This window comes from Eptatretus burgeri, chromosome 2, assembly GCF_056783735.1.
Source record: "Eptatretus burgeri isolate ZD-2024b chromosome 2, Ebu_testis_v1, whole genome shotgun sequence".
Lineage (NCBI taxonomy): Eukaryota > Metazoa > Chordata > Myxini > Myxiniformes > Myxinidae > Eptatretus > Eptatretus burgeri.
The window spans coordinates 86,197,644-86,222,701 of NC_140962.1; the positions used below are offsets into that span (position 1 = coordinate 86,197,644).

Genomic DNA, 25,058 nt, shown 5'->3' on the forward strand with positions numbered 1-25,058 from the left:
TTGGTGGGGAAGTAGGCTCGAAACCCGTTTGGAGGGGTGCAGGAGCCCTGTTGACAGGCTGGGAGCGTGGCTGAGAAAGGTGAGTATCGCTGAGTGGGTACCCCGGGCACCAGGCTAGTCGGCCGTGGTTGGCCAAGGGCCCATGGGGGGGCCGGGATAGCGTAGTGGGCACGGGTGCGCCTGCTTGGTGCGGGGGCCCGGGGCGCCATTAGCCGCATGGGCAGTGTTGTGGGCACGGGTGACCCTCGGAAAGGGGCCTGGGAAGCCAGCCTGCCACGTGTGCGTTTCAGGGGAGGTGCCATGGGGTGCACTCCCCGGTGTTAGGGAGCTGCTAGGCTCGGAGGCAGTGTAGTGCCCGGGGGTGCCATAGCGGGAGATTCGGCAGAGGGTCGTGCCTGCCAAAGGGGCCACGTGTCCCAGCCATGAGACCGTGTGAGGGCACGGAGAGAAAATTGGGGGGCGAGGCCCGAAATTGTGGGGACACCAACACAGGCGACGGGAATCTGGGTTGTTATAACCAATAGTTTAAGCGAGAGGCGCTTGTTGAAAGCCCCGGGGTAGTTTAACAGTTAAATGGTTAGGGTAGATTAGGAAGTGTACCCCTCCGCACCATCCATCCCCTCGCTCTCGTTGTGGGCCGCTGGACCCACTTTGGTTATAGATCGCTGAACTCTGGGGAGGCCATTCTGAGGCTTCGTTGGGCCTCGACACAGGACGCTAGCTCTCCCTTATTCCCCTCCGGGAAGGGAACGTAGGGGTTGGGAGTAGGCTAGGTGACAGGATAGGTTAGCCGAACAAGGACGATAAAGGGGGTTAGGGGACGATTTATAGTGGGGAAGTAAAAAGAAAAAAATAAGTTGGGGGCTAAATTGGTTTTGGACAAATTAAGGGAGTGGGTATAGACAGCGATAGGTTGGGAGGGAGACCGTAGGGTAGGTCCGAGCCCGCCTTCCGAGTGGCCAGCACCACCGCACTCCCTCCACCAACCTCCACTGAACGGCAAAGGCTGGCCAGCTTCATCTGCTGGCTGCGTTGCTGCAAGGCAAAGGCCGGCCCACTTCATCGGCAGCTGTTGTTTTGCTGCAAGGCCTGTGCCGGCTGGATCGTCTGCAGCTGCTGTGCTTCAAGGCCTGTGCCGGTCAGTTCATCTGCCGGCTGGGTTTGCCTGCAGCGGCCTTCTTCTGCGGGCTGTGTTTGCCTGCTGCCTTTGCCATGCCATGCCCACTGCCCACGTTCACCAGCCCCGTTCAATTTTGCTTTGCCCCCCCCCCCCTGTTCATTTCCATGTGCGCCAGGATCCGCAAGGCAATAGTTTGCAAGCTGCGAGAACTGCCCTGTTGGCAGCTACAACACGGGCCTGCAGTGGCGGCCCGTGCACCGTGTTTGCGTCCAACCATTCATCCATCCATTCGTTGTGTTCATTGCGTGTGCCACTTGAGCTGGCATGGAGACTGCATTTGTGCAGCCCATGCACCGTTGTGGTTCACTGCGTTCAGTTCAAACCATTCATCCATCCATTCGTTGTGTTCATTGCGTGTGCCACTTGAGCTGGCACGGAGACTGCATTTGTGCAGCCCATGCACCGTTGTGGTTCACTGCGTTCAGTTCAAACCATTCATCCATCCATTCGTTGTGTTCATTGCGTGTGCCACTTGAGCTGGCACGGAGACTGCATTTGTGCAGCCCATGCACCGTTGTGGTTCACTGCGTTCAGTTCAAAAGGGAAGGCCTTGGACTGCGTGTGAGCAGCTGGCCACGTTCCCTGTCACCTGCATTGTTTGAGCCAGAGACTGCATGCGAGCAGCCTGGCTCCCTGCTAACTGCTTTCTTTTTGCAGAGTCCATTGATCCTGGGCCATGGTTTAGTGTAAAATTTGTAAGTTAAGGTAAGATGTACTGTAAATATGAGTGCGCCCCCGGCATGTTTGTCTTAGCGCCGGCAATTTTATTTAAGTCGTCCATGTGAGTGAGTTTGTTTAGGTAGTTACTCAGCCCTCAGGTTATTTATTTTGGGGACACGAATACCATGAATGTCGCACTCAGGGATCCGTAGGTAAAATGTACTAGGGGAAAACTACACATGATGGCACACGAAAATTTGACGACTCGGGACGAGTCTGTAAAAAGGGGAGGGGGTAGTGTTGTGGTTGACGAAATTCACAAACCACCATTCAGGTCCCTTAGGTGAGATATCTCTGTAAGTATATGTGTAGTTTGGCCCAAACCCGTTGTTTCGAGGGAATAAATGTCATTCATGCGGGCTGCGACCCTTTTAGATAGCCGTTTTTCTTTACTATCTTTATTTTGGACCAGCCGCCATTACTACCACCACCAACCACGTCTCAACAGCCATCACACAACAACCACCAACCACAACGCCGCTTTACAACAACAACCACCAACCACAATGCCGCTTCACAACAACAGCCACGACCTTTACCGTCACAACTCGCCACCATCGCATCACCACCATTCTTGCGCCACTTGTGGGCACCGATGCTGGACTCGTGCAGGGCGCGCACCGAACAGCGTGTTCAGAAACATCACAGACTTTCCGAGAAAAACGGATCAAAAACGACTCACGCCCACTTCTGTTCCGTCCTATCGGAGAGCGTGGGGCGATTTGGCCCCGCCTCCAGGGCGTTGGAGTGAGGTCGCTATATGCAAATTCATGGATCAAAAAGCATTCACGCCCACTTTTCCTCGGTCCAATGGGGAGCCAGTTAGAGGTGAAGGGTTGGAGGTAAAGGGTCAAAGGTGGGGGAGCGAGGTCACGGGGGATATAAACGGCCGCGCTCGCCAAACAGTTCAGTTCGGAGGGGAGAAGTCAAGAGTTATAGTTCGAGTTCGCGGTTGGGAGTTGTCGGTGGAGCTGGGAAGAAGTGGTAGAGTGAAGAGGACGGAGCTGTGGAGAGGTGGCGGCGGCGAAGGCGATCGAGGGGGTGCTCGCGTCGGAGGCGGGGAGCTGCGGAGGGAGAGGCCGGCGGCGCGACCGAGGTCGAGGTGGAGACGCTCGTCGCGGGACCCGAGACAGGGTGATATCCTCCTCCCCCCCCCCCCCGAGCATCAACAACCCCCTCCTGTTTCCCCCCCGCGCTGAGATAGTGCGACAAGGGGGCCCCTTTCCCACCCCCTACCAGACACTGTCTGCGAGGCCCGCGGAGTTGAGGCGCCACCGCCGCTTTGCGTCTCATCATCAGACGGGTAGGCCCGACACGGTCTCGGCCCCAGGCCCGCCTACCCCCCTCCTCCTGGAGGGTGATTCTTTTTCCTTTGCTTTGGGTATCTGTGTTGTCGGCGCCGTCTGTGAAGTAAAATTGTACAAGTGTTGCCGTGTGCTCGGTAGTCGGATAGCTCTGCATTGTGTTTCTCTTTTATATTTGTTTTTTGTGTAATATTGTGTTTCTTCTCCTTTTACATGTGCTTTTGGTGTAATTGTATATGTGTGCTTCCTGTTCATCGCGAAATAAATGTGAGTTATGTTGAACTGTTTTCCCGCTTCGCTTCGTCTTTTCTTTCATTGAATCTCCATCTTGCTTCACGTAAAGGGTTGGTCGTGGGTTAAAACGCCCGATAATTAATCGAACCATCGAGGCCGACGAATAACACCGCTCGGTTATCCCGATAGTACGGAACGGGTCGCTTAAAGTGGCCCGTGTCCGAAGTCGACCTGCGGCGAGGTGCGATCGCCCGGTCTACCCTCCGTGTGGGTACTTAGGTAGGTCGAATTTGGTGAGCAACCCTATCCCACGCGGGGGCCGATTGGCACGATCGTGGTGAGACCGAAAGGTCCACCTGTGACTAGTTCCCGGCGTTAGTCCGAGAGGGTCACGACTGGATTGTCCGTCCGGTGGGCGACGTGCCGCGATTCGAGTTACGTGGCCGTCCGCACGCCGGCGGGCGCGAATTCGCAATATATATATACACACACACACACACACACACACACACACACACACACACACACACACACACACACACACACACACGCACACGCACACACACACACACACACACACACATACACACATACACACATACACACATACACACATACACACATACACACATACACACATACACACATACACACATACACACATACACACATACACACATACACATACACATACACATACACATACACATACACATACACATACACATACACATACACATACACATACACATACACATACACATACACATACACATACACATACACATACACATACACATACACATACACATACACATACACATACACATACACATACATTTATATAACATATATATATATATTTATGTGTGTGGATGTATATATGGTTGCGGGCTGGGGGTTGGGTGAGAAGACCACTAGGTGGGGGAAGCTATCTCTTGTCCCACCAGACTCCCTGGAATTGTAGGCCGTCGCACACGGATAATTCCGTGACGCGGTGGGTCGCTTAACCGACCGTGAACGCCAATAACTCAACCACGTGACCCAGGGTCCTCCCGTCTATGGGTTAATCGATTTAATCGGTATGGGTAAAATATAAAAGAAGAACCGGGCGCCAGCGAGATGCGATCAGAAGAACCAGGCACCAGTGAGATGCGATCAGAAGAACCAGGCACCAGCGAGATGCAATCAGCGTCGAGAGACGCGTTCAACACTCGAGCGGACCAAACACAATTCCCCTTGTTCTTCTCGCGCTCGTCCCGCCAACCACACTCCGCCCTGTCCGATCATGCCACAACCTTATTTCACACTTCTCCAGGGGGGGGAGGGGACTATTCCTCCCTACCCGCTCTCCTTCACTGGACGGTTTTGGCACGCAAATGCGCTCGTCGCCTCTGTCATTGGTCAAAACGGGCGCTAAGTCCGTTGATTGGCCCGAAGCATGGTGACGTCACGCGGACCGCCTTTCCCACCGTAGCGGGGTCTGATTGGCTGAGCGGCGGCCACCTCTCTCATTGCACGCTGATTGGTCGAGGGTCGCCGCGAGGCTCCTCCTTGAACTCCGCCCACCACGGGCGCTATGTCATCGACCAGAGTGAGATGAAGGTCAGGGTGATGCTGGTGTTGTTGTAGAAGATTTATGGATGTAATTCAAATCCTATCGAAATAACTTCGCAGCGCATGTGCATTTAATTCCCATTAGACCAGGGACGGGACCCTAACTAGAAACATGCACTTATCGAAATAACTAAACTTCGGGGACGGCTGTCTGTCTCTGTGTGCACAAGGCTTCCAGATTCGTAACAATAGCACTTTCAGCTCTGGGGGAGGGGCCATGCCGAATCAAAACGTCATCACCTGAATCGGGCGCTCTGATTGGCTCCGACCTCTCATGTGGCCCGCCAACTTTGTCCGGAAACTGCCTCACTTCGTTTCCAGCAAGACCATCTCAAACCGGCAATATTGCGCTCCGATCCCACGAGATGACATGAATCGCCCACACCGAAATTGGCACGCGAATCGTCCTGCAAAAACCCCCGGGCCACGCCCAGGCGACCGGTCGAGGGTCCCGCATGCCCGCTCGGACGTTCGACCAGCGTCTATCAACTCACTCGCTCTGCGCGCGCCAACGTGGCCCGCACTGTACATTCCTCGGCTCGATCGCAACTTCGCTGGCCGTAGAGACTAGAAGACGTTCACCATCCGTGGAGAATCCGCTGCTGCCAGCGAGAACCGAAGGTACATCGCCATGGATAAATCCATGCACGTTTCACGAGCAGCGTACGTGTCTGCTTTCGAGCACATTCCATACAGTGCGAGCGGTTCCGCCATTACGCATGTGGCCAGCGCTCGCGTTCACACGACTCCGCTACTGTGTGCGTGGGGTGAACACCAATATGTGTCGGATATTGAGGTTGAAAAGGAACCAGCCGCTTCTACTCCGCACACTCATATCCCGCCCAACATGGTGTGGAGTCGTCTTTATCGGCCTCCGTATGCGTTTCGTGCAGCGTGGGCATCGTGCTGGCTGTGTTTCTTGTGTTGTGAGAAACACCATTCGTGCAGCCTCTTAAGAGGTATTTATTCGCATGTCTTTTTAATGCAACCGGCAATCTTCCCCAGACCATCGGAAGCCTGTGTCGATAATCCCACACTGCCAAGCGTACATGACTCGCCACACACGCCGGGTTTAGGGCTCGCCCGGGAACGAGGATCTCTGTGCAGCAGTTTCCTCACCGTGGTGCCGCACGCGCTGATTTACCTCACGAATAATCAGACAAAACGAAGAATGGGGATGAAATGAAGGAGAAAATGATTTAAGCAACCCAGCATTAGATCATCGCAACGCACTCCCTTGTTGTCCCACTAAACAAAAGGAAGGGGACTATCTACACGTATAATAATGGAATAACTGTCTTGGGACACCTATCTGTTGTATGCCTGCAGTTCCGAGAACCGCAACAATATGTATACAGGGTGCCCCCAAAAAAATATACAACTTTTCATCTGCAAAGAGGATGGTCATAACATATATTTAAAAAAAAAGATGTATGGCCGGATAGAAAGCTGAAAGGTTGAAGTTTATTGTACCAATGTCAAAATTGCCACCAAAATTTAAATTTTGGTATAGAATCATCATTTTTCTTTTAGATCACATGTTCGACGTGGGCTCCACGTTGTCCGATCACTGCCTGCAAACGCCTTGTCATGTTCTCCATCACTTTGGGAAACGTTTCCTGAGGAATGTTCTGGATTTCTCAGTGGATCTTTTCCTTCAGCTGATCAAGAGTCTGAGGCCTAGGGTTTCCATATATCCTGTCCTTGAGATACCCCCACAAGAAGAAGTCTGGAGGAGTAAGGTCAGGGGAATACAGTGGCCACTCAACGTCTTCGTAGAGGGAGATAAAGCGGCCCTCAAAATGTTGGTTGAGAAAATGCCTTGTTTGGAAAGGCATGAATGTCGTGGCGAAGGATCCTCTGAACGGTGCTCTTATGAATGTTTGTCTCGGCAGAATGTCGTCGAATTGATTTTCTTGGACTCTGAACGACCGCCTGTCTCACCATTTCCACATTTTCTTCACTACGACCTGTCCTCTTCCGACCACTGTGACCCTTGTGGAGGTCACAGATGGTTCCCACATTGGTAAACTTTGCGATGGTGCACTTTATTGTCCGAAAGTCTTTTGCATGGCGCAAGTGGATACCGGAATGTCTCGAATAAAGACGTTGCACCTGTATGACACTTTTCGTCTGGTGCCAAAGTTCAACAATTTTTGTCCGTTGTTGTACGGTCAGTCTTGGCATTTTTCTGGCACTTGCTTGGTATCAAAATAAACTTCAGGGTTTCTGCAACAAGAAATGAAGCATTAGTGACAAAATTACTGCTTTTTTAGGATCAAACAAAGCATTTTAAAAGTTGTATATTTTTTTGGGACACCCTATATATGCCATTTATACACTGTTATCAGTCAGCCAACCTCGATCCTGACTGGTAATCAACAGGGCAGAGACAATGTGCTCGCGTGACAGGCGACGCTTGTTGCTGGCAGGTCGTGCAACAAGCACTGTGATGGGACTCGATTTGTGCCCTGCTGCCTCATCAAGTTAGGGGGTTCGATTCAGTTTTATGAATGAGCCTAATATGTAAACAAATTAACAATCAGCTGTATCTTGTCCTGATGAGCCCACAACAAGGGCGAAATCTAGATCGACATCTCTGTTTTCGTCTGTTCATGACCATCGGCATTAATCTCAGTCTGCAAAGGCTTGAATACCACACGGATGTATATATATATATATATATATATATATATATATATATATATATATATATATATATATATATATATATATATATATATATATATATATATATATATATATATATATATATATATATGTATATATATGTATATACACAGTGCCTATAGAAAGTGCAAAGCACTTTTCATATTTTTCACGTTTTGTCACCTCATAGCCTGGAATTAAATTACATTAAATCAGACTTTTTCAACCTTTTATTTACACAATGTAACGCACAACTTCCAAGTGAAAAACAAATTCGACAAACTTCAGAAAGCTCATTAAAAATATAAAACTCGAATATCTTAGTTGGATCAGTGTCCACTCCCCTTACAACAGCAATTGTAAATTAGCTCAGGTGTATCCAATCACCTTCAAAATCACACACGAAGTTAATTGGCCTCAACCTGTGTTAAATTGCAGTGATTGTGATTATTTCAGAATAAAATCAGCTGTTCCTGTAGGTTTCCTCTGCTGAGTTGCATATTTCACAGCAAAGACTTCACCGTGGGAACCAAAGAGCTTTCAAAACACCTCTGGGATAAAGTTGTGGAAAGGCTCAGATCAGTGGATGGTTATAAAGATATTTGAAAGGCCTTGAATATCCCCTGGAGCATTGTCAAGACAATCATTAAAAAGTGGAAGGCATATAGTACCATCATGACCCTGCCGAGATCAGGCCGTCCCTTCAACCTGGATGACCAAGCAAGGAGGAGACGGATCAGCAAGGTCACCAAGAAACCAGTGGCAACTTTGAAAGAGCTACAGGCATTTATGGCAAATGCTGGTCACTGTGTGCATGTGACAACAATACCTCAAGCACTCCACAAGTCTGACTTGTACGGTAGGGTAGCAAGAAGGAAGCCATTACTCAAAAAAGTCCACCTTGAGTCCTGTTTGAGGTATGCAAAAATATAATCTGGAGATTCTGAAGCCATGTGGCAAAAGGTTTTGGAGTCTGATGAAACCAAGATTGAACTTTTTGGCCGAAATGCAAAAAGTTACATTTGGCACAAACCCAGCACAGCACATCACTCAAAGAACACCATCCCCATTGTGAAGCATGGTGGTGGCAGCATCATGCTATGGGGATGTTTCTCATCAGCAGGGACTGGGGCACTTGGCGGGACACAAGGGAAAATGGATGGAGCAAAATACAGAAAATTCCTCGAGGAAAACCTGCTGCCCTCTGCAAGAAAGCTGAAATTGTGACGGAAGTTCACCTTTCAGCATGACAACAGCCAAACTACACTGGATTGGGTAAGGCAGAGACAAAAAGATAAATGTCCTTGAGTGTCCCAGTCAGAGCCCCAACCTTAATCCAATCGAAAATCTGTGGCATGACTTGAAGATTGCTGTCCATCAACGCTCCCCACGCAACTTGACTAAGCTTGAACAGTCTTGTGCAGAAGAATGGGCAATTATTGTCCAATGAAGGTGTACAAAGTTGGTAGAGACCTATCCCAACAGACTCACAGCTGTAATTGCTGTCAAAAATTCTTCCACCAAGTATTAACTCAGTGGGGTGGAAACTGATCCAACCAAGATATTCCAGTTCTGTATTTTTAATTAATTTTGTGAAATTTGAAGAATTTGTTTTTCACTTGTAAGTTGTGGACTACGATGTGTATATAGACATGGAAAAGTCTTATTTAATGCAATTTAATTCCAGGTTATAGGGCAACAAAAGGTGAAAATTTTGAAAGAGGTTGTTGACTTTCGATAGGCACTGTTTTCAGTATTGATTTATTTATTGTACACATTGTCGAGGCTTGTAAGAGAGCTAACACACAACGCACAACAAGGGGGGCAGGAGATAAGAGGGGTGGGAAAGGGAAGGACAAAACAGTGGGGAACAGAGACATTAGGAGATCTGTGGAAGGGAGAGGGGTGGGGCGGGGAACACGTGGAAAACAAGATGGATATTACAGGGACTTTCAGGACCTGGCACAACAGGGAACTTTTGGGAAGGAAGGTAGGGAATTTGAAGGAGGTGGGTTTGGGGTGGATTAATGAGGGTAGAAATGATCATGTATTTTGGATTATGAAAGATAAGAGGTGGTGGTGAACAGCTGTTTTGAAGGCCTGGAGGGAAGAATGGGATTGAAGAGAGTGTGGGAGTTTATTCCAAAGGCGAGAAAAAAAGAGGAATGAAAGAGTGAAGGTAGCAGTGATTCGTGATTTTGGCAGTTTCACCAGAAGGGGGTTGCCGGCGGACCTTGAGCGCCCTACGGAAATATGGAGGGGGGCACATCGCAGACAGAGCGGGTGGGGGGGGACGGGACTGGAGAGGAGACGGTGGAAGAAAGAAAGACCACCGACCTACCTGCAGTGAGAGAGTGAGAGGCCCAAAGACTCAGCCTCACCGCAGGAGACACCAATAATCCTAAATGCCTTGGTTTCCACAGCGTGAAGCTGAGAAAGGTGTGTGGCAGGAGCACCAGCCCAGAGGGGAGAGCAGTACTCCGTCAGGCTGTGGACAAAAGCTTTGTAATGTGGTCAGGAGCTCAGGTGGGCCGAGGAAGGACTTTGCACGATGGTGGATTCACAGTCGGCGACTGGCTTTGGAAGCCAGATTGAAAATGTGGCTTTCCCAGGAAAGATCATGGCAAATAGTGAGACCCAGAAGCTTGAATGAAAGGACTTCGTCCAGAGGATTGTTGAGAAAGTAGATTGGGGGACGGGGGGTTCCAAACAGTCCTTTCGGAGAGACATATTCGGAGTGAGATTTGTCAGGATTGAAAAACATGTTCCACGTGTTTGACCAGTTTGTGATTTTATCCAGATCTGCAGTGAGTGAAGAAGCTGCTGCTTGCCGGTCTGAGGGATGACAGATGGTATGGCAGAGGGTGGAGTCATCAGCAAAGAGATAAAGAGGATTTTCCAGAGAGTCAGAGAGATCTTTGATGAAAACCAGAAAAAGAACAGGGCCCAGAACGTTGCCTTGAGGAACTCCAGCCTGGACAGGAAGAGGGGATGAAAGAACTCCATTTAGGGCCATACGTTGACTGCGACAGGAGAGGAAGTCTGCGAAGATATGTCTAAGGATATGGCTCTGATTTCATGTCTTGCATTGAGGACCTCCATCCCTTGGTGGGAGATCAAAAGAAGTATATCATGGTAGTGACCTGGTCTGAAACCAAATTGATGATTGGAACTCGATCATTGGAGAAGAGGAAGGATTTAATGTCTGAAGCGATGATGGATTCCATAACCTTGCTGATGATTGGGAGAAGGCTGATTGGTCTGTAGTTGCAGGGATCTGTTTTTGTGCCTTTTTTATGGAGCGGTAATGTTTGCTGATTTCCAAGCAGATGGTAGATGACCTTGAGCAAATGAGAGGGTGAATAGAACAGAGAGAGGGTGATCAAGAGCAGAGGAGCAGGTTTTTATGACACGTGAGCTGATGCCGTATGGACCGGTTGCGGAATCTGAGTCGAGGTTTGACAGCAAGCTCTCCACTTTGTCAGAAAAAAAGGACACAGAGTCGAGGGACAGCTGGCTGTGACTGGGTAAGGTGGGTACAGAAAGCGATGGGTGTCGGACACAAGATTTAGAAGCAAACACGGAGTTTAAGCATTCAACCTTTCATGTGTGGTGTCAGCTGTGTGGCCATTTGAGGTAAGAGAGGGGATGAAGGGGGAACATACGCCAGAAACAGATTTGATTAGATGCCACCAGGATTTGGAGGAGGAAGAGAGGTTTGAGAGTTCAGACTTGAGATTTGAAAGATGTTATTTTCTGGCTCTCCTGAGAGTTGACACACACTTGTTCCGAGCTTTATGGAAGGAACTGAGATTACCCTCACTTGGGTTTGCTTTCCATGAGGCAAAGGCAGGTTGTTTCAGGACAACTGCCTCACCACAAGCTTCAGTGAACCTTGGGCGTGATATGAGGAAGGGTAGGACAACTGAAGACGAGAGGCGATAAATCTGTGCATGAGGGAGAGCAAGTTTCTTTGAAAGAATTCCCAGGACGAGTTGATGTTGGAAAAAGTAGCGATGGGAGACCAGTCTAGAAGTTTCATGGCTGCTTGGAGACCCTGCCAGTCGGCCTGAGTGAAATGCCAGACTCGACGGCGCTGAAGTGGTTCTCTAATAACAGCCAGAGAGATGTCTACTTTGACAAGGACGTGGTCAGAAGAACCGATTGGATCGGAGGAAGAAGAGCAGATATTTTCAGGGAAATTTGTCAAAACCAGATCCAGAACAGGAGGAGTACCGTTAGTTGAGATCCGGGTCGGGAAGTTGACTGAGTCGGTCCCAATGAGTCGCAGAAGTCTTTTGTTGAAGTGCCATGGCAGGTGAGAGAGGTACCTACACCCAGCTTACTGTGACGATGATGATTGAAGTCACCACATATGAGGAAGAGAGAGTTCAGATGAGAGGCCAGAAGTTTGTCCATGTTTTTCGGATAGTGAGGTGTAAATGGAGTCATCACTGTTTGGGGGACCGTACAACACACATATAAGCATGAGGCGGGAGTGGAGAGGAAGCCGTAGCCAGAGTTATTCCTGGGGTTGTGGGGGAGTGAGAGCAGTGCATGGAGAGTGAGGAATAGTCTTTGATGAAGAGAGCAACTCCTCCACCAGGACGAGGCTCAGGTCTGTCATACAGGAGGAGCGAGTAACCAGGGAGAGATACTTGGGAGTCATAGATGACTGGAAGGAGGAAAGTTTCTGTTCAGCAGATTATGTCTGGTTTGTCAGTGGCAACCTGTGTAGAGAGATCTGTCAGGTTTGAGCAAAGGCCCCAGATGTTTGAGGTCCACACTTTTAAGGAAGAGGGAGAGGAGGAGGCTTTGGGTGCAAGGGAGGAGGGGGTGAGGTAAGGAGAGTTGTTGAAAGATTGTGGTGGATTGCATAAGAGCTCGGGGAGAGGGCCGGGTGAGGAGGAGAAAAGGCTCTGTGGTGCTGGCTTGAGGTACAGTGGGGAGTAATAAGAGAGGGGGCAGAAGGCAGTTGAAGATTTGAGGAGACGGAATGATGAGATGGAGAGGAGAGAGGGTAGGGGAAGGAGGCAGCTTTGTGGATGTGAGGGGGGGAAACTTTGAGAAGTGTGAGTGAGGGGGGTCATTGGAAGGAGAAGGGTGAGTGGGGAGTGTTGAGGGAGAAAGATGAGGGGGGAGTTTTTGAGAAAGGTGAGAGGGAAGCTTGGAGGGGGAAGAGTGTGATGGGTGCTTTGAGAGGGAGGGGTAAGAGGGGTGAGTTGGCACTGAAGTTAGAAAAAAAGTATGATTTATTGAAAGTGAACAAGCATCGCAAACTGTGGTTGAAATATTTTTTTTAGTTCAGAGATGCGAGTAAAGACATTACTTGAAGGATGCAATGAAGGTGAGTTAAGAGAATGGAAAGAAGAAACGTAACAGTTAGATTTTTTTTAGACAATGTATGAGGGAAAGGTCGAATTGAGAGCAGTCTGTTGAAATGGAAAAAGAGTCGTCAATTATGATACATTAATGAGAACTACACGTGTGAAAGAGGAAGGTCAGGTCAGGTATGGGAGCATGTGCCAGAACAGCACGTCGCTGCGTCCACTTTCCGCCGGTACTCCAGGGGCCTCCGTCTGGCCATCCCCCAGGCAGATGCCAGGCCCATCCCCATCTCCTTGAGATGATGGTCAACCTGTTGCAACCATGAGGCACGTGGTCGACCCACTGGCCTCCTCCACTCATGAGACTCCCTCGCTGAGAGAATCTGGTGAGCAGGATCAGAGTGAGGAAAACGAGCCACATGTCCATACAGCCGCAACTGACGCTCACGGACTATGCAGGTAACAAATCTCATCCGAGTCTCTCTCAGCAACCGCTCGTTGGACACAAAATCCGACCAGCGATAGCCAAGGATTCTCCGAAGAGACCTGGTACCAAAGGAATTAAGTCTCCGTCTCAGATCCTTGGTCAGAGTCCAAGTCTCGCACCCATAGAGCAAGACTGGAAGTACCAAGGACCTGAAGACTCGGACTTTCGTCCTCCTGCACAGGTACCGGCAGCGCCACACCCCATGATCCAGTGAATCCATGACTCCCCAGGCCCGACCCAGACGTCTATTGACCTCTGACTCGCAGCCAGCAGAGACATGAATATCACTGCCAAGGTAAGTGAATCTCTCCACGACCTCGACATCCTCACCACAAACAGACACAGACAGGACAGCAGCATCCAAGATGTCACCGAAAGCCTGGATCTTAGTTTTGACCCAAGAAACCCGTAATCCCAACGGCTCCGACTCCTCATTCAGCACCTCGAGGGCCCCCAAGAGGATGTCTAAAGTTTCCGCAAAGATGACTGCATCATCTGCAAAGTCAAGGTCCGAGATCTTGACATTCCCAAATGACGCACCGCAACTTGATCTCTCCGACATCCTCCCTAAAATCCAGTCCATACAAGTGCTGAAAAGTGTGGGGGCAAGTACACATCCCTGACGAACTCCAGTAACAACTGGAAATAAGTCAGAGATGGAACCACCACACTTCACAGCACTCTCAGTACCAGAGTAGAGTTCAGACATCAGATCGATCAGTTTCGGTGGCACCCCACGAAGACCAAGAATCCTCCAGAGGACATCCCGATTCACTGAATCGAACGCTTTACAGAGATCAACATAGGCTGCAAGCAGCCCCTGCTGAAACTCTCGTCTGCGTTCGGTGAGGACACGGAGTGCAAGGATACGGTCAATCGTTGACCTCTTTGGTGTAAAGCCTGACTGCTCTGGACGCTGGTGCTCAAGCAGATGGTGGCGAACCCTATCAAGAATTATCCGAGCAAAGACCTTGCCCGGCACTGAGAGCAGCGTCACCCCTCGGTAGTTGTTGCAGTCTTGGCGATCACCCTTCCCTTTCCAGAGAGGAACAACAAGGCCCCTCTTCCAGTCAGTTGGGATGATGCCTGTGTTCCAGGCAGAGCACAAAACTGCATGCAACGACACGAGTGCAGCATTTCCACCAGCCTTGAGAAGTTTGGCATGGATGCCACAGATCCCTGGAGCTTTGCCCCGTTTCAACTGGTTCACCGCAGCCCGTGTTTCCACAAGCGTAGGTGGACCACAGTTGATTCGAGGGTCAGCAACAGGGATTGTAACACCCTTGACGTCCAACTCGACAGCTGGGGGATCAGCCTGGTACAACCGCTCAAAGTAACCGGCCCAGCGGGCCTTCACTTCAGACTCCTCTGTCAAGAGCCTACCACTCTCTGCTCGAACTGTAGTGCTCCGAGGGATGGGCTTGGATGAACGTAATGCGCAAATTCCCCTGTAAGCGGGACGAGAATCACCTGTCCACAGGTGATGCTCTACCCCCTCACAGAATCCTCGCACATAGGCCTCCTTGTCCACCCTCAGTGCACGTACAGTTTTACGCCTCAGCTCCCTGAACAGCTCAGCTCTGCCATTCAGCCTGGCCCTGCGACTCTGGTCAATGGTATCCAGTGTCCCTTGAGAGACAAAATTCTTCTTTGCCCTGCGGTGAGCTCCAAGACATCCACCGGCAACATCAAGGACGGTGGTCTTGAAGGCGCTCCACAACTCTTCAGGACCCCCCAAAGCACCCAGACCCCCAAGTGTCCACTCAGCCTGTTCGCAAACTCCTCAGCTACTCTCTCATCCCTGAGCTTGGCAACATCCAGCCTCGGCTGGGATGGTACCATTCTCCAGGATTTAAGGTGCAGCTTTAGAGTTGCTACAACAAGCCTGTGGTCAGTATTGAGGAACTGAGCACTCCGGTAGACCCTGCAGTTCTGGATCATCCTCCAACGACCGTCAATGAGGACATGGTCAATCTCCTTTGCCACACCGCCAGCGTTGGAATACCAAGTCCAGCGATGAGCTTGTGGGCGCTGAAACCATGAACCAGCCACCCTAAGTCCATGACTTCTTGCAAAGTCAAGGAACTTAGTGCTATTCTGGTTCATAGTTCCTGACCCATGGGGACCAACACACACCTCATAACCATCCCTATCAGTTCCAGTCGATGCATTGAAATCCCCCAAGACTAGAAGTGTATCTCGTCTGGGGCACTGATCAACCACAGACTCGAGTGTGGCGTAGAATGCATCCTTCACGGTGAGATCACTCGCCTCAGTCGGAGCATAAACAGAGACCAGGGAAATGACACCTAAGGAGTGGTGAATCCTTAATCTCATAATACGCTCGTTGACCGGTGTTACCTCAATTATCATTGGGGTCAGCTTATTGGACACAGCTACAGCAACTCCTTGAGTATGGTAACCATCAGAGCGACCAGACCAATAGTAGGTGTAGCCACCCACCATTATCTCGCCGCAATCCGGTCTCCGAACCTCAGAGAGAGCTGCAATCCCGATGTCCAAACGCTTGAGCTCAGATGATAACAGAGACAGGTGATCATCCTCTCTTAGGGATAGGACATTCCAGGCACCCACCCGAAGGGACCGCCTCAGGTTAACCCAAGGAGACCGCCGTCTGGTGGACGACACCTCAGCACCACTCCGACACACTCTCCCGCAATCTGACCCAGGGATGTTACCCCGTGGTTTCCCTCCTATCAAAGATTGGGGGTCCCGAAGGCTTTGCCCCAATCCCGTCATCCGGTGAGCTGCCCTGCGAAGGGAAGCTGCACAGGAGGTACTCCCACAGAGTGGGTTTTCAGATTTTTTTGCGTTTTTGCGTTTTGCGGAATGAAGGGTTTTACGGTGGCCGGAGTGCAAATCCTGCCACCAACCTCCTAATAAGAAGTAACCCAACTGCAGGAGGACGTCCGCAGACACAGTTGGGCACTAGATATGGATGGCCGTTGGCTCACAAGGAGCTCCTCCGCCCTTTGACAGGTTTTGTTTTTAATCCTGCTGGGTGTCCATATCCAAACACCCTCCTCACCAGAAAACCTGGTGGGGGAGACGGTTTAGTCGCCGACAACCCGACCATGGAACAGGTTAGTACAGGTTTACATGGTACCTGTAGCAGGTCACAGATCGAACCTGACCTGACAAAAAGAGGAAGGTGAAGCATTAAAAGAGACCGTTTTTATTATTATTATTATTATTATTATTATTATTATTATTATTATTATTACTAGTGCGTGCCCTTATGTGCGTGGCCGTACGTGCAAATTTTTTTTTTTTTAAATTGTGACATCAATAGTGATGTCATAGCACCGTGTCCTGTCATTGGTTGATCAATTAATGGCCGTAACTTGGGATTCACTTGTCCAATTAATATCAAACCTTGAAAAGGCACATCCTCGGGTCCCCAGCGATATTCCTGGCAAGTTTCAATTAGACCGGACCAGTGGTTGTCGAAAAACGGTGGACACACACACACACACACACACACACACACACACACACACACACACACACACACACACACACACACACACACACACACACACATTGCTGGAATTATAGATAGATTACAATTATCATTATCATTATTATTATTATTTAAAAAATATTTTTGATAAAGATTGCATAATATTAGGTAAAGTTAAGGTTGAAGAAAAATCGTGAGGTGAACGGTGAAATGGGATTGGCAAACGCAGAGGGTAGAAAAATTCCAGCAGAAACACGTGGTTTCGGGAGGTGTTTCATTAAAAGTGAATGTTTCTTTATTAATTTATTATTATTTATTATTATTTTTTATAATTATTATTTTTATTATTATAATTATTAATAATATTATTATTATTATTTTATATTTTATTATTATTTATTATTATTTTGAATCAGGATTGCGTAAGATGAGGAAAAGGAAAGGTTGAAGTAAAATCGTGGAGGTGTATGGTGAATTTGGATCAGGAAAAGCAGAGTGAAACTGATGGGTCGATGAAAAGTTGCAGGAAGAGGAAGGGGTAGAGACACGCGTGGTTTTTGGAGGTGTATAGTTTGAAAGGATACAAGGGAAAAAAATGTTTTTGATGGATTTTTGAAGATTAGGGTAAGAATGGAAGGTTGTAGGAAGAAATTGTGAAGGTAATGGTGAGAGTGGGTCAGCTCAGACAGAAGGAAGATGGTGTGATGGCAGGAGGGGGAAGAAGAAGAAGAAGAAGAAGAAGAAGAAGAAGAAGAAGAAGAAGGATCAGTACTCGTGGGTATGGAGGGGGAAAGGGATTTCGGTTTTTTTTTTTGTTTTTTTTTTCAATTTTAAGACAAGAAACAGATGGTGTAGTTGGGAGGGATAGATGTGGGTAGTGGGAAAAGTGGGGAAAATCGGAACTGATGGTTTGGGAGAGAATACAAATATAAATGATTGTGCACCAAGACAGGAAAGACAGGTTGACCTCAAGATTGGCAGGCCTCAAGGAAACCCGACAAGACCAGATCGATGAAAACTCACAAAATTGCTCAATTTTTGAAACAAAACCGTACTAGGAACACACAGTAAACATGTAGGTAAGAAAATAAACAGTTAAAACCTGACCGGAAAGTTAACTTTGAGAAAATCGGCAGGGACCCCTGAGAGAACCAGCCGTCGTCTCAAAACCCGGAACCAGAAGTCAAAATATACAGTATATATACATCTATGGATATATTGTTACATATATGGCTTAGGCATAATCAGGCTTTGTTTATAGTTGGTGTCTCCATATTACAATTTTATCATAATCGTTTGTAATCAGTGTATGACGGGCAGTGTCGAGTTTGTTTTCGTGAAGTTCCCTTTGTCTTCCCTCCCAGCCTGTTCGTGTCTCCACACTCATATCCCCACCTTGGTCTTTATTGTGATTTTTCCTGTTGTAACCTGTCATTGTGTTTTCCTTCAATAACAAGTGAACAGCACTAAGGCTACACGTGGCTTCGATGAAAGAGCAGCATGTATGGCCATGTGGAGAAGGCAACAGGAGGGGCGGTAGAATCCATGTGACCCCAGTGGGATTCCTGCATTGGGATGTCACGAGGCTGCACGAGGGGAGGATCCCTTTGTCTCACAGCATGAGTCGATGAGGGCGTGACAGGCAGGCTTAACGCTGCCCCACGAGAAATTAATAAAAGGCCGCTCTGAGCATAAATCACGTCAGAACTGGTCCTTTCCTCTTTGCTCATGAATGCTGCAACTGGTGACTGAGTGATCTCTCCTTTACCGGTGGTTCCTCCCTCCACTACTCGTAATGTACTGTGTTGTGGGGCCCAGGAGATGGTGGAGCAGGCAAGCCCTCAAAACTGTGCCAGCACATCTTTGTTCCAAAACCCATGCACTCGCTAACCACTCGCACATCATGTTCTTCCTCTGTCTCTGTCTCTGTCTCTGTCTCTGTCTCTCTCCCTGCTCCCCCACCCCGTTTTTGGCTATTAAATGATTTTGTTTATGAGAACTTGTTTTGTGGACATTGGGAAATACGGGGGCTCCATTGCGCATAGTTTCATTGGCATATAAACCAGTATGCAGGAAATTGGGAATCAGTGAAATGAAGGCACCATTATTTACAACTAAACTGCTCTTTGACAAAGCTCGGCCAAATTGGAAAGATTTGGCATGGCAGTGTGGTTCGCTATCACTGGTAAGTGTGCAAATTCAGGGTGGAAGAGGGGACAAATTTGACTCATTCCTGACTGATGACGAGGCTGAAGCCTTTTGCCTGTCAAGCACTCTTCATATATGCTCCTCAATTGTGGGATTCAATGGCTTTTTAAATGTTCACACCCTCATATTTTTTTCATGTGCAGCACATGGCTGCAGGGAGCGTCATCTGCTGGGTGTGCAGCTGTGCCGTTAATGCAGTGCCCCCCTTTCGGTTAGAGCTGAAATTTGGCCAGGGTGTTGGTTCGACTCCTCTTCAGGCTCATCGGCTCTCAAATTTATAATCTCATCCTTTTACAGTCACTTCTTCTGAATTTTCACTTATCTCACCTCTTCCTTCTTTGTAAAGTGCTTTGAGATTATTTTCCACCTTTTCCCAAGTACAACCACCAGTTTTCAACTCAGGAGTGCTTAGAAGTGAAGCAAACAAACAAACACTTCTCAAATTATCATATGATTTCTGCTTGTCAATGATTGTCAGTGCATGAAAGAATTGTTGCAATGTTTTGCGCAAACTGAGCATAGTTCCAGTTCCATGTAGGACAGTCCAGGCTTCCTCCGATTGGCAGATTTCCACTTTTTGTCTCATGATTTGTCTTATAAAGTTAAACCATGAAGCATTTTACCTCCACCACAAAAGGTGGATGGAGGTTATGTTTTCACCCCTGTCTGTCTGTTTGTTTGTGAACAAAATGTCTCAAAAAGTTGTGGACGGATTCGGAAGAAATTTGGTGGAGAGTTTGGTTTGGGTATGTTCACAAGGACGAAATTATTAGATTTTGGTGAAGATTCGAATCCGGATCTGGATCTGAGAATTTTTAAATTGATTTTTCACCATTGATAGATCGGGCCAAAAACGACATATAGCAGGATATCTCAAAAAGTTGTGGTCGGATTCAGACGAAAGTTAGTGGGCAGGTTGTGCATGTAACAAGGAATAATTGGTTTGATTTTGGTGAAGATCTGAATCCGGACCGGATCCGAGAATTTTTTCAGTGATTTGTTTTTTTACCATTGAGTGATATAGGGCTAAAATTATATAGCACGATATCTCAAAAAATTATGGATGGATTCGGACAAAACTTGGTGGACGAGTTGGTTAGATGACAAGAACAAGCCGATTAGATTTTAGTTTAGGTCCGAATCCAGATCCAGACGATCAGTGGGATGCAAAACGTAAACTAATCAGCCTGGCGGAGGTATGCGCTCTCTCAAGTGCCCTTCTATGCTTGTATATCATTTGGTGTCTAACGTCCTCATGAGAACGACCATGGATCTTTGAGAGGTTTGATGTTTAAGCTTTCTATTTTTTACTTTTAAAAATTAAAATAAACTGTAAATGAGTTTTGCTTTTGTTAAATTCTCACAAGCACATTCTGTACATTATTTTGGCTTGGCAAGTGCTCTGCCGTGGTATGCTTAACTGGTGGTGGCATAAGAATGGAATAAATGTAAATAGCACAAAAGTGCAAATTTGTGTCTGAAAGAGAAGTGAGATTGCTGATAGTTAATATCTGTTTGTCTATCATTATCTTTCAGATCGGTCCTTCCCATGTCTCCAACGATGGCACCACCATTTGGTCTTGACCTGGATGTGGATGACGGCGAGGTGGAGAATTATGAGGTTGCACCCAGTCACAAGCACCAGGCACACAGTCTCGAGAACCAGGCAGCCAGTCATGAGCATCAGGCAGCCAGTCTCAAGATTCGGGCACCCACCGAAGAGCACCAGACATATTCATCACACTAAGCACCTCGTCATGAGTACCCAAACAATCAGGCATAGAGTATCATACAGCTGACACCTATTGTCTGGCCTGGAGCAATCTACTGAGAATGTTCTACGCAAAGTGGTTAAAGCCTTAGCTACCAGCACATTATATCCTCACTAACCATCACCACCCCCCTACCCCCAATTTTTCTTATCCTTCTCTCACTATGTGCTTCTCTCTCTGTCCACTACCACTTACCTTCACCTTTTACTCAGGCATTGTTGACCTTGGCAGAACGACTCGGGGAAGCAAAACCTCGTGGACTCAGTAAGCAGGATGTGGATCAGCTACCATCTTATCGTTACAACCCAGAGAACCAGCAGTCTGAACAAAGCCTGTATGTTCTAATTCTCTTTTCACCCTTTTTGTCCATATATTTGTTTTTCCCCGTGCATGTGACTTCACATCAACGTACTCTTCCTAATTTTGCTGTCATTGTTGTCTTTATCCCCCTGCCCTCTCTTTTCTTCCTGCCCTCTCTATCTCTGCTCTTCACCATTTTATGCCCCATCTCCTCCCCCTCAGCTTTCTTTATTCCTTTCCATTTTTAGTGCAGCCTTCTCTTTCTTTCTTGCCAATGCCATTTCTTCATTATCTATCTTGAACATCCCTTCATTTCCTAAAGACATTAGCCTCTAACTTTCTTTGCACCACTGCTGCGCTCTTTTGGCTTTATCAATAGCATGCAATTCAATCTTTGCTATTTTGTCATTTATTAATTGTTCTTGCATTATGTCTTGCAGCTGTGTGGTGTGTATGTTTGACTTTGAAGCGAGACAACTTCTCCGGCTTCTTCCCTGCTCTCACGAATTTCACGCTAAATGTGTGGACAAGTGGCTGAGGGTGAGAATGAAAAAATAGAGGGCCATAAATATGAACATGTATTGAAGTTGAAAATGCTACACGAAAAGTAAATTATGAACAATAGCAAAGCGAACAAATGAAGGATCCATAATTGAGAAAGATATGGAAATAGATAGATACCGTAGATATGATCTATCAGAGGAATGCCAGTGTCAGTCTATGCCGATAGACAGTTCGAACGATTGGTTTTATCATCTGAGCACTGACTAATGTATACGGAGCACCATGGAAAGCAAAGAAAAGTAAAGCTGACATTTTGGATGTTATCCCTGTGTCAGAGCAAGAGATCTTTCACTCACTCGTGGTGATGTAAGGCTGTGATTTATTAATTAAAACAGAAGGCCTAAACATAGTCTGCTTTGCAAAATCATGTTTCATGGCTGAAATGCTGAAATATTTTACCATTTTGACATGTTGTCAGATGAGGTTTAAAAATAGCCCCAGGCACAACAAACCTTTGTTGGATAAAAGGAAGCTTTGTCGACTGACAGAGCTCAGGTCCAATGTTTTGGTTGGATGATAGAGTGAACAGGGACTTCACTTGTTTTTGTTTATATTGATTGATCTCAGAATCATCGTGGAGCTTGTACATAAATTGCATGCAGGATAAAGGTATTAGCAGATGTCAGTGCACTTCAATATGAATTACAAGGACATCTGTAGACAATAGACATATATATATATATATATATATATATATATATATATATATATATATATATATATATATATATATATATATATATATATATATATATATATATATATAATATTTTGAACCTGGGTCCTGAGCATCATTAACCATTCATTGATTAAAGAATGTTAAACAGGCCAATCCAAGTTGTCATTTTGCATATATGTAATGTTTTAATGCAAGTCAAAATCGAGCCTGTAATCGGCTGTTCCCATCCCTCCTCTCTCTTCCAACCACCATTATCTCCAACTCACTGCCAGTATCTTCCCCCAACCCCACTTCCTAACTTCCCACAAAGTCAGTAATTTTTCATCTTCTGCTCTGATTTATTCAGTCCTCATTGCTTATATTCACAATAAGCTTCCACTTCATGATATTTCAGAAATGATATGGCATGGTATGGTATGATATATATATATATATATATATATATATATATATATATATATATATATATATATATATATATATATATATATATATATATATATATATATATATATATATATATATATATATATATATATATATATATTGTTACGGCTGTGGAAATTCGCAGAACACCATATAGGTCCTTAGTTCAGTTATGCCGATAAGTCCGTGTTCAGTTAGATTTCCCCACTGTTGTTTAATGGGAATTATCCGTGTGGACAGGGCTGTGATCTTTGAGTTAGCCGTTATTCTTTTACTTATCGTTATTTTGGACCACAACCACCACAACCACATCTCAACCACCTTCTCCACAACCGCATCTCAACAACCATGCCATCCCCACCACAGCGCCAACCACAACAACCACAACCACCTTCTCCACAACCGCCAACATCCCCACAGACAACGGACACCACCATCGAATAACATCTCTGCCACCCAACGCGATGGTTACTGAACACGAAAGAACGGAAACGGTAAAAAAAAACCCATTGCTCAGGAGGAAAACTCGACACCACACTTCTTGCAATTTCCCCTCAGAACTGGTAAACAGAAGTGACGGTTGGGCAACGATCAAAAGAGTCAAGCTGATCTCTGCTGGAATTTTCCTCCCCCGCGCACCGCAAAGGGAGGGGTGATGCGCCATCAAGATAAAAGGGCACGTGGAACGAGAGGTCCAGTGAGTGGAGAGTGGGGCTGTGGGTCTGGAGGTCTGGAGGTAGTGGTCGCTCTCTGCCTGGGTCAAAGTGAGTCGGTGGAGTCATTCAGTCAGTGGAGGTCTGGGCTCGTGTCGGAGTGCGGAGTTGTGGGTAGCCACGCTGGAGCCTGGAGTCCAGAGTCCCCGCAGTCGGTGGGTCGCTGGAAAAGGACCATCGAGAGTCGCCCAAGGAAGTCACCACGAGGGTGGAGGTAACCTGCAACGGTCTCGTGGAACTTCTTCGGTCTACCAAGCTCCATGTTATAAAGGCCGACGGGCCCAGTCTGACCCCCCTGTCTTTGAGGGGGTCTTTCCTTGTTTCTTTGAATGAATGTTGTGGCACCGAGTCCAATAAGTAGAACCTGCTAAGTGCTTGTGAATAATAAATAATAGACGGTTGTAGTGCTTTGCCTTGTTCATGTGTTGTCCCTTCCTGCCAATTCCATTGCTTCTCTGTTTACGTGCATGTTAGTGTTTTGATTCTATACCTGCATGCTTGATTGTATATGTTTCGTTTTATAAATAAATGTCCTTGTGTGAATGTTAACCTGTTCGTCGTGTCCTCTTTCCCAAATTGAACTGCTATCTTGCTTTCGGAATAATAGCGGGCTTTTTGATAGCCGATAAAAGAATTGGATCCAATGAGGCCTGGCGATAATACACCGCTCAGTTATCCCAGAACGGAACGAACCGCTTAAGCGGTTAGTGTCCAAGCAGCCCTTCGTTGAGGTACGGTCTCTCGGTAGTCTGCCCGCGCAAATACTTAGGTATATCGATAATTCGGCGATTGACCCTGTCACACGCGTAGAGTGTTGACTAGGCCGTGGTGTGCACTTGGAGCACATCCGTGACTGGTTTTCGGCGTTGTTCCGGAAAGTCGCGACTGAATTGTCCGTCCAGTGGGCGAGACGGCCGCCATTGGCTCAAGCGGCAGTTCGCGCATGCCGGCGGGCGGAAATTCGTAACAATATATATATATATATATATATATATATATATATATATATATATATATATATATATATATATATATATATATATATATATATATATATATATGTATATGTCTTCTTCTCCTCCTTTCGGCTGCTCCCTTTAGGGGTCGCCACAGCGGATCATCCGTATGATCCGCATTTGTGATTTGGCACAAGTTTTACGCCGGATGCCCTTCCTGACACAACCCTGGTTGCCTCTTACAACACAGGGATATGGTACACCTATTTTAACCGGGGTATACACCGCCCAGTACACTGGTACTCATTTCGCTGACCTCGGAAGGATGACAGGCTGAGTCAACCCCCTGGTGTATAAATTCAGTGGCCCAACGGGGCTTGAACCCAGGACCTTTTGGATCCTAAGCCGCTGCCCTAA

General features: G+C 47.2%; 1 protein-coding gene across 6 annotated transcripts in view; it reads left to right on the plus strand.

The window, feature by feature from the left end:
* LOC147032484 (RING finger protein 44-like) overlaps positions 1-25,058 on the plus strand; it is a 120,245-nt gene that overhangs the window by 80,502 nt on the left and 14,685 nt on the right. For 5 of the 6 annotated variants that reach the window (XM_085870155.1, XM_085870156.1, XM_085870157.1 and 2 more), the window contains 3 exons: positions 20,768-20,852; positions 21,216-21,337; positions 21,744-21,843. In XM_085870155.1, coding sequence (XP_085726281.1) covers positions 20,768-20,852; positions 21,216-21,337; positions 21,744-21,843 — 307 coding nt within the window. The remainder of the gene's footprint in view (positions 1-20,767; positions 20,853-21,215; positions 21,338-21,743; positions 21,844-25,058) is intronic. The other variant, XM_085870158.1, reaches the window with a different exon arrangement.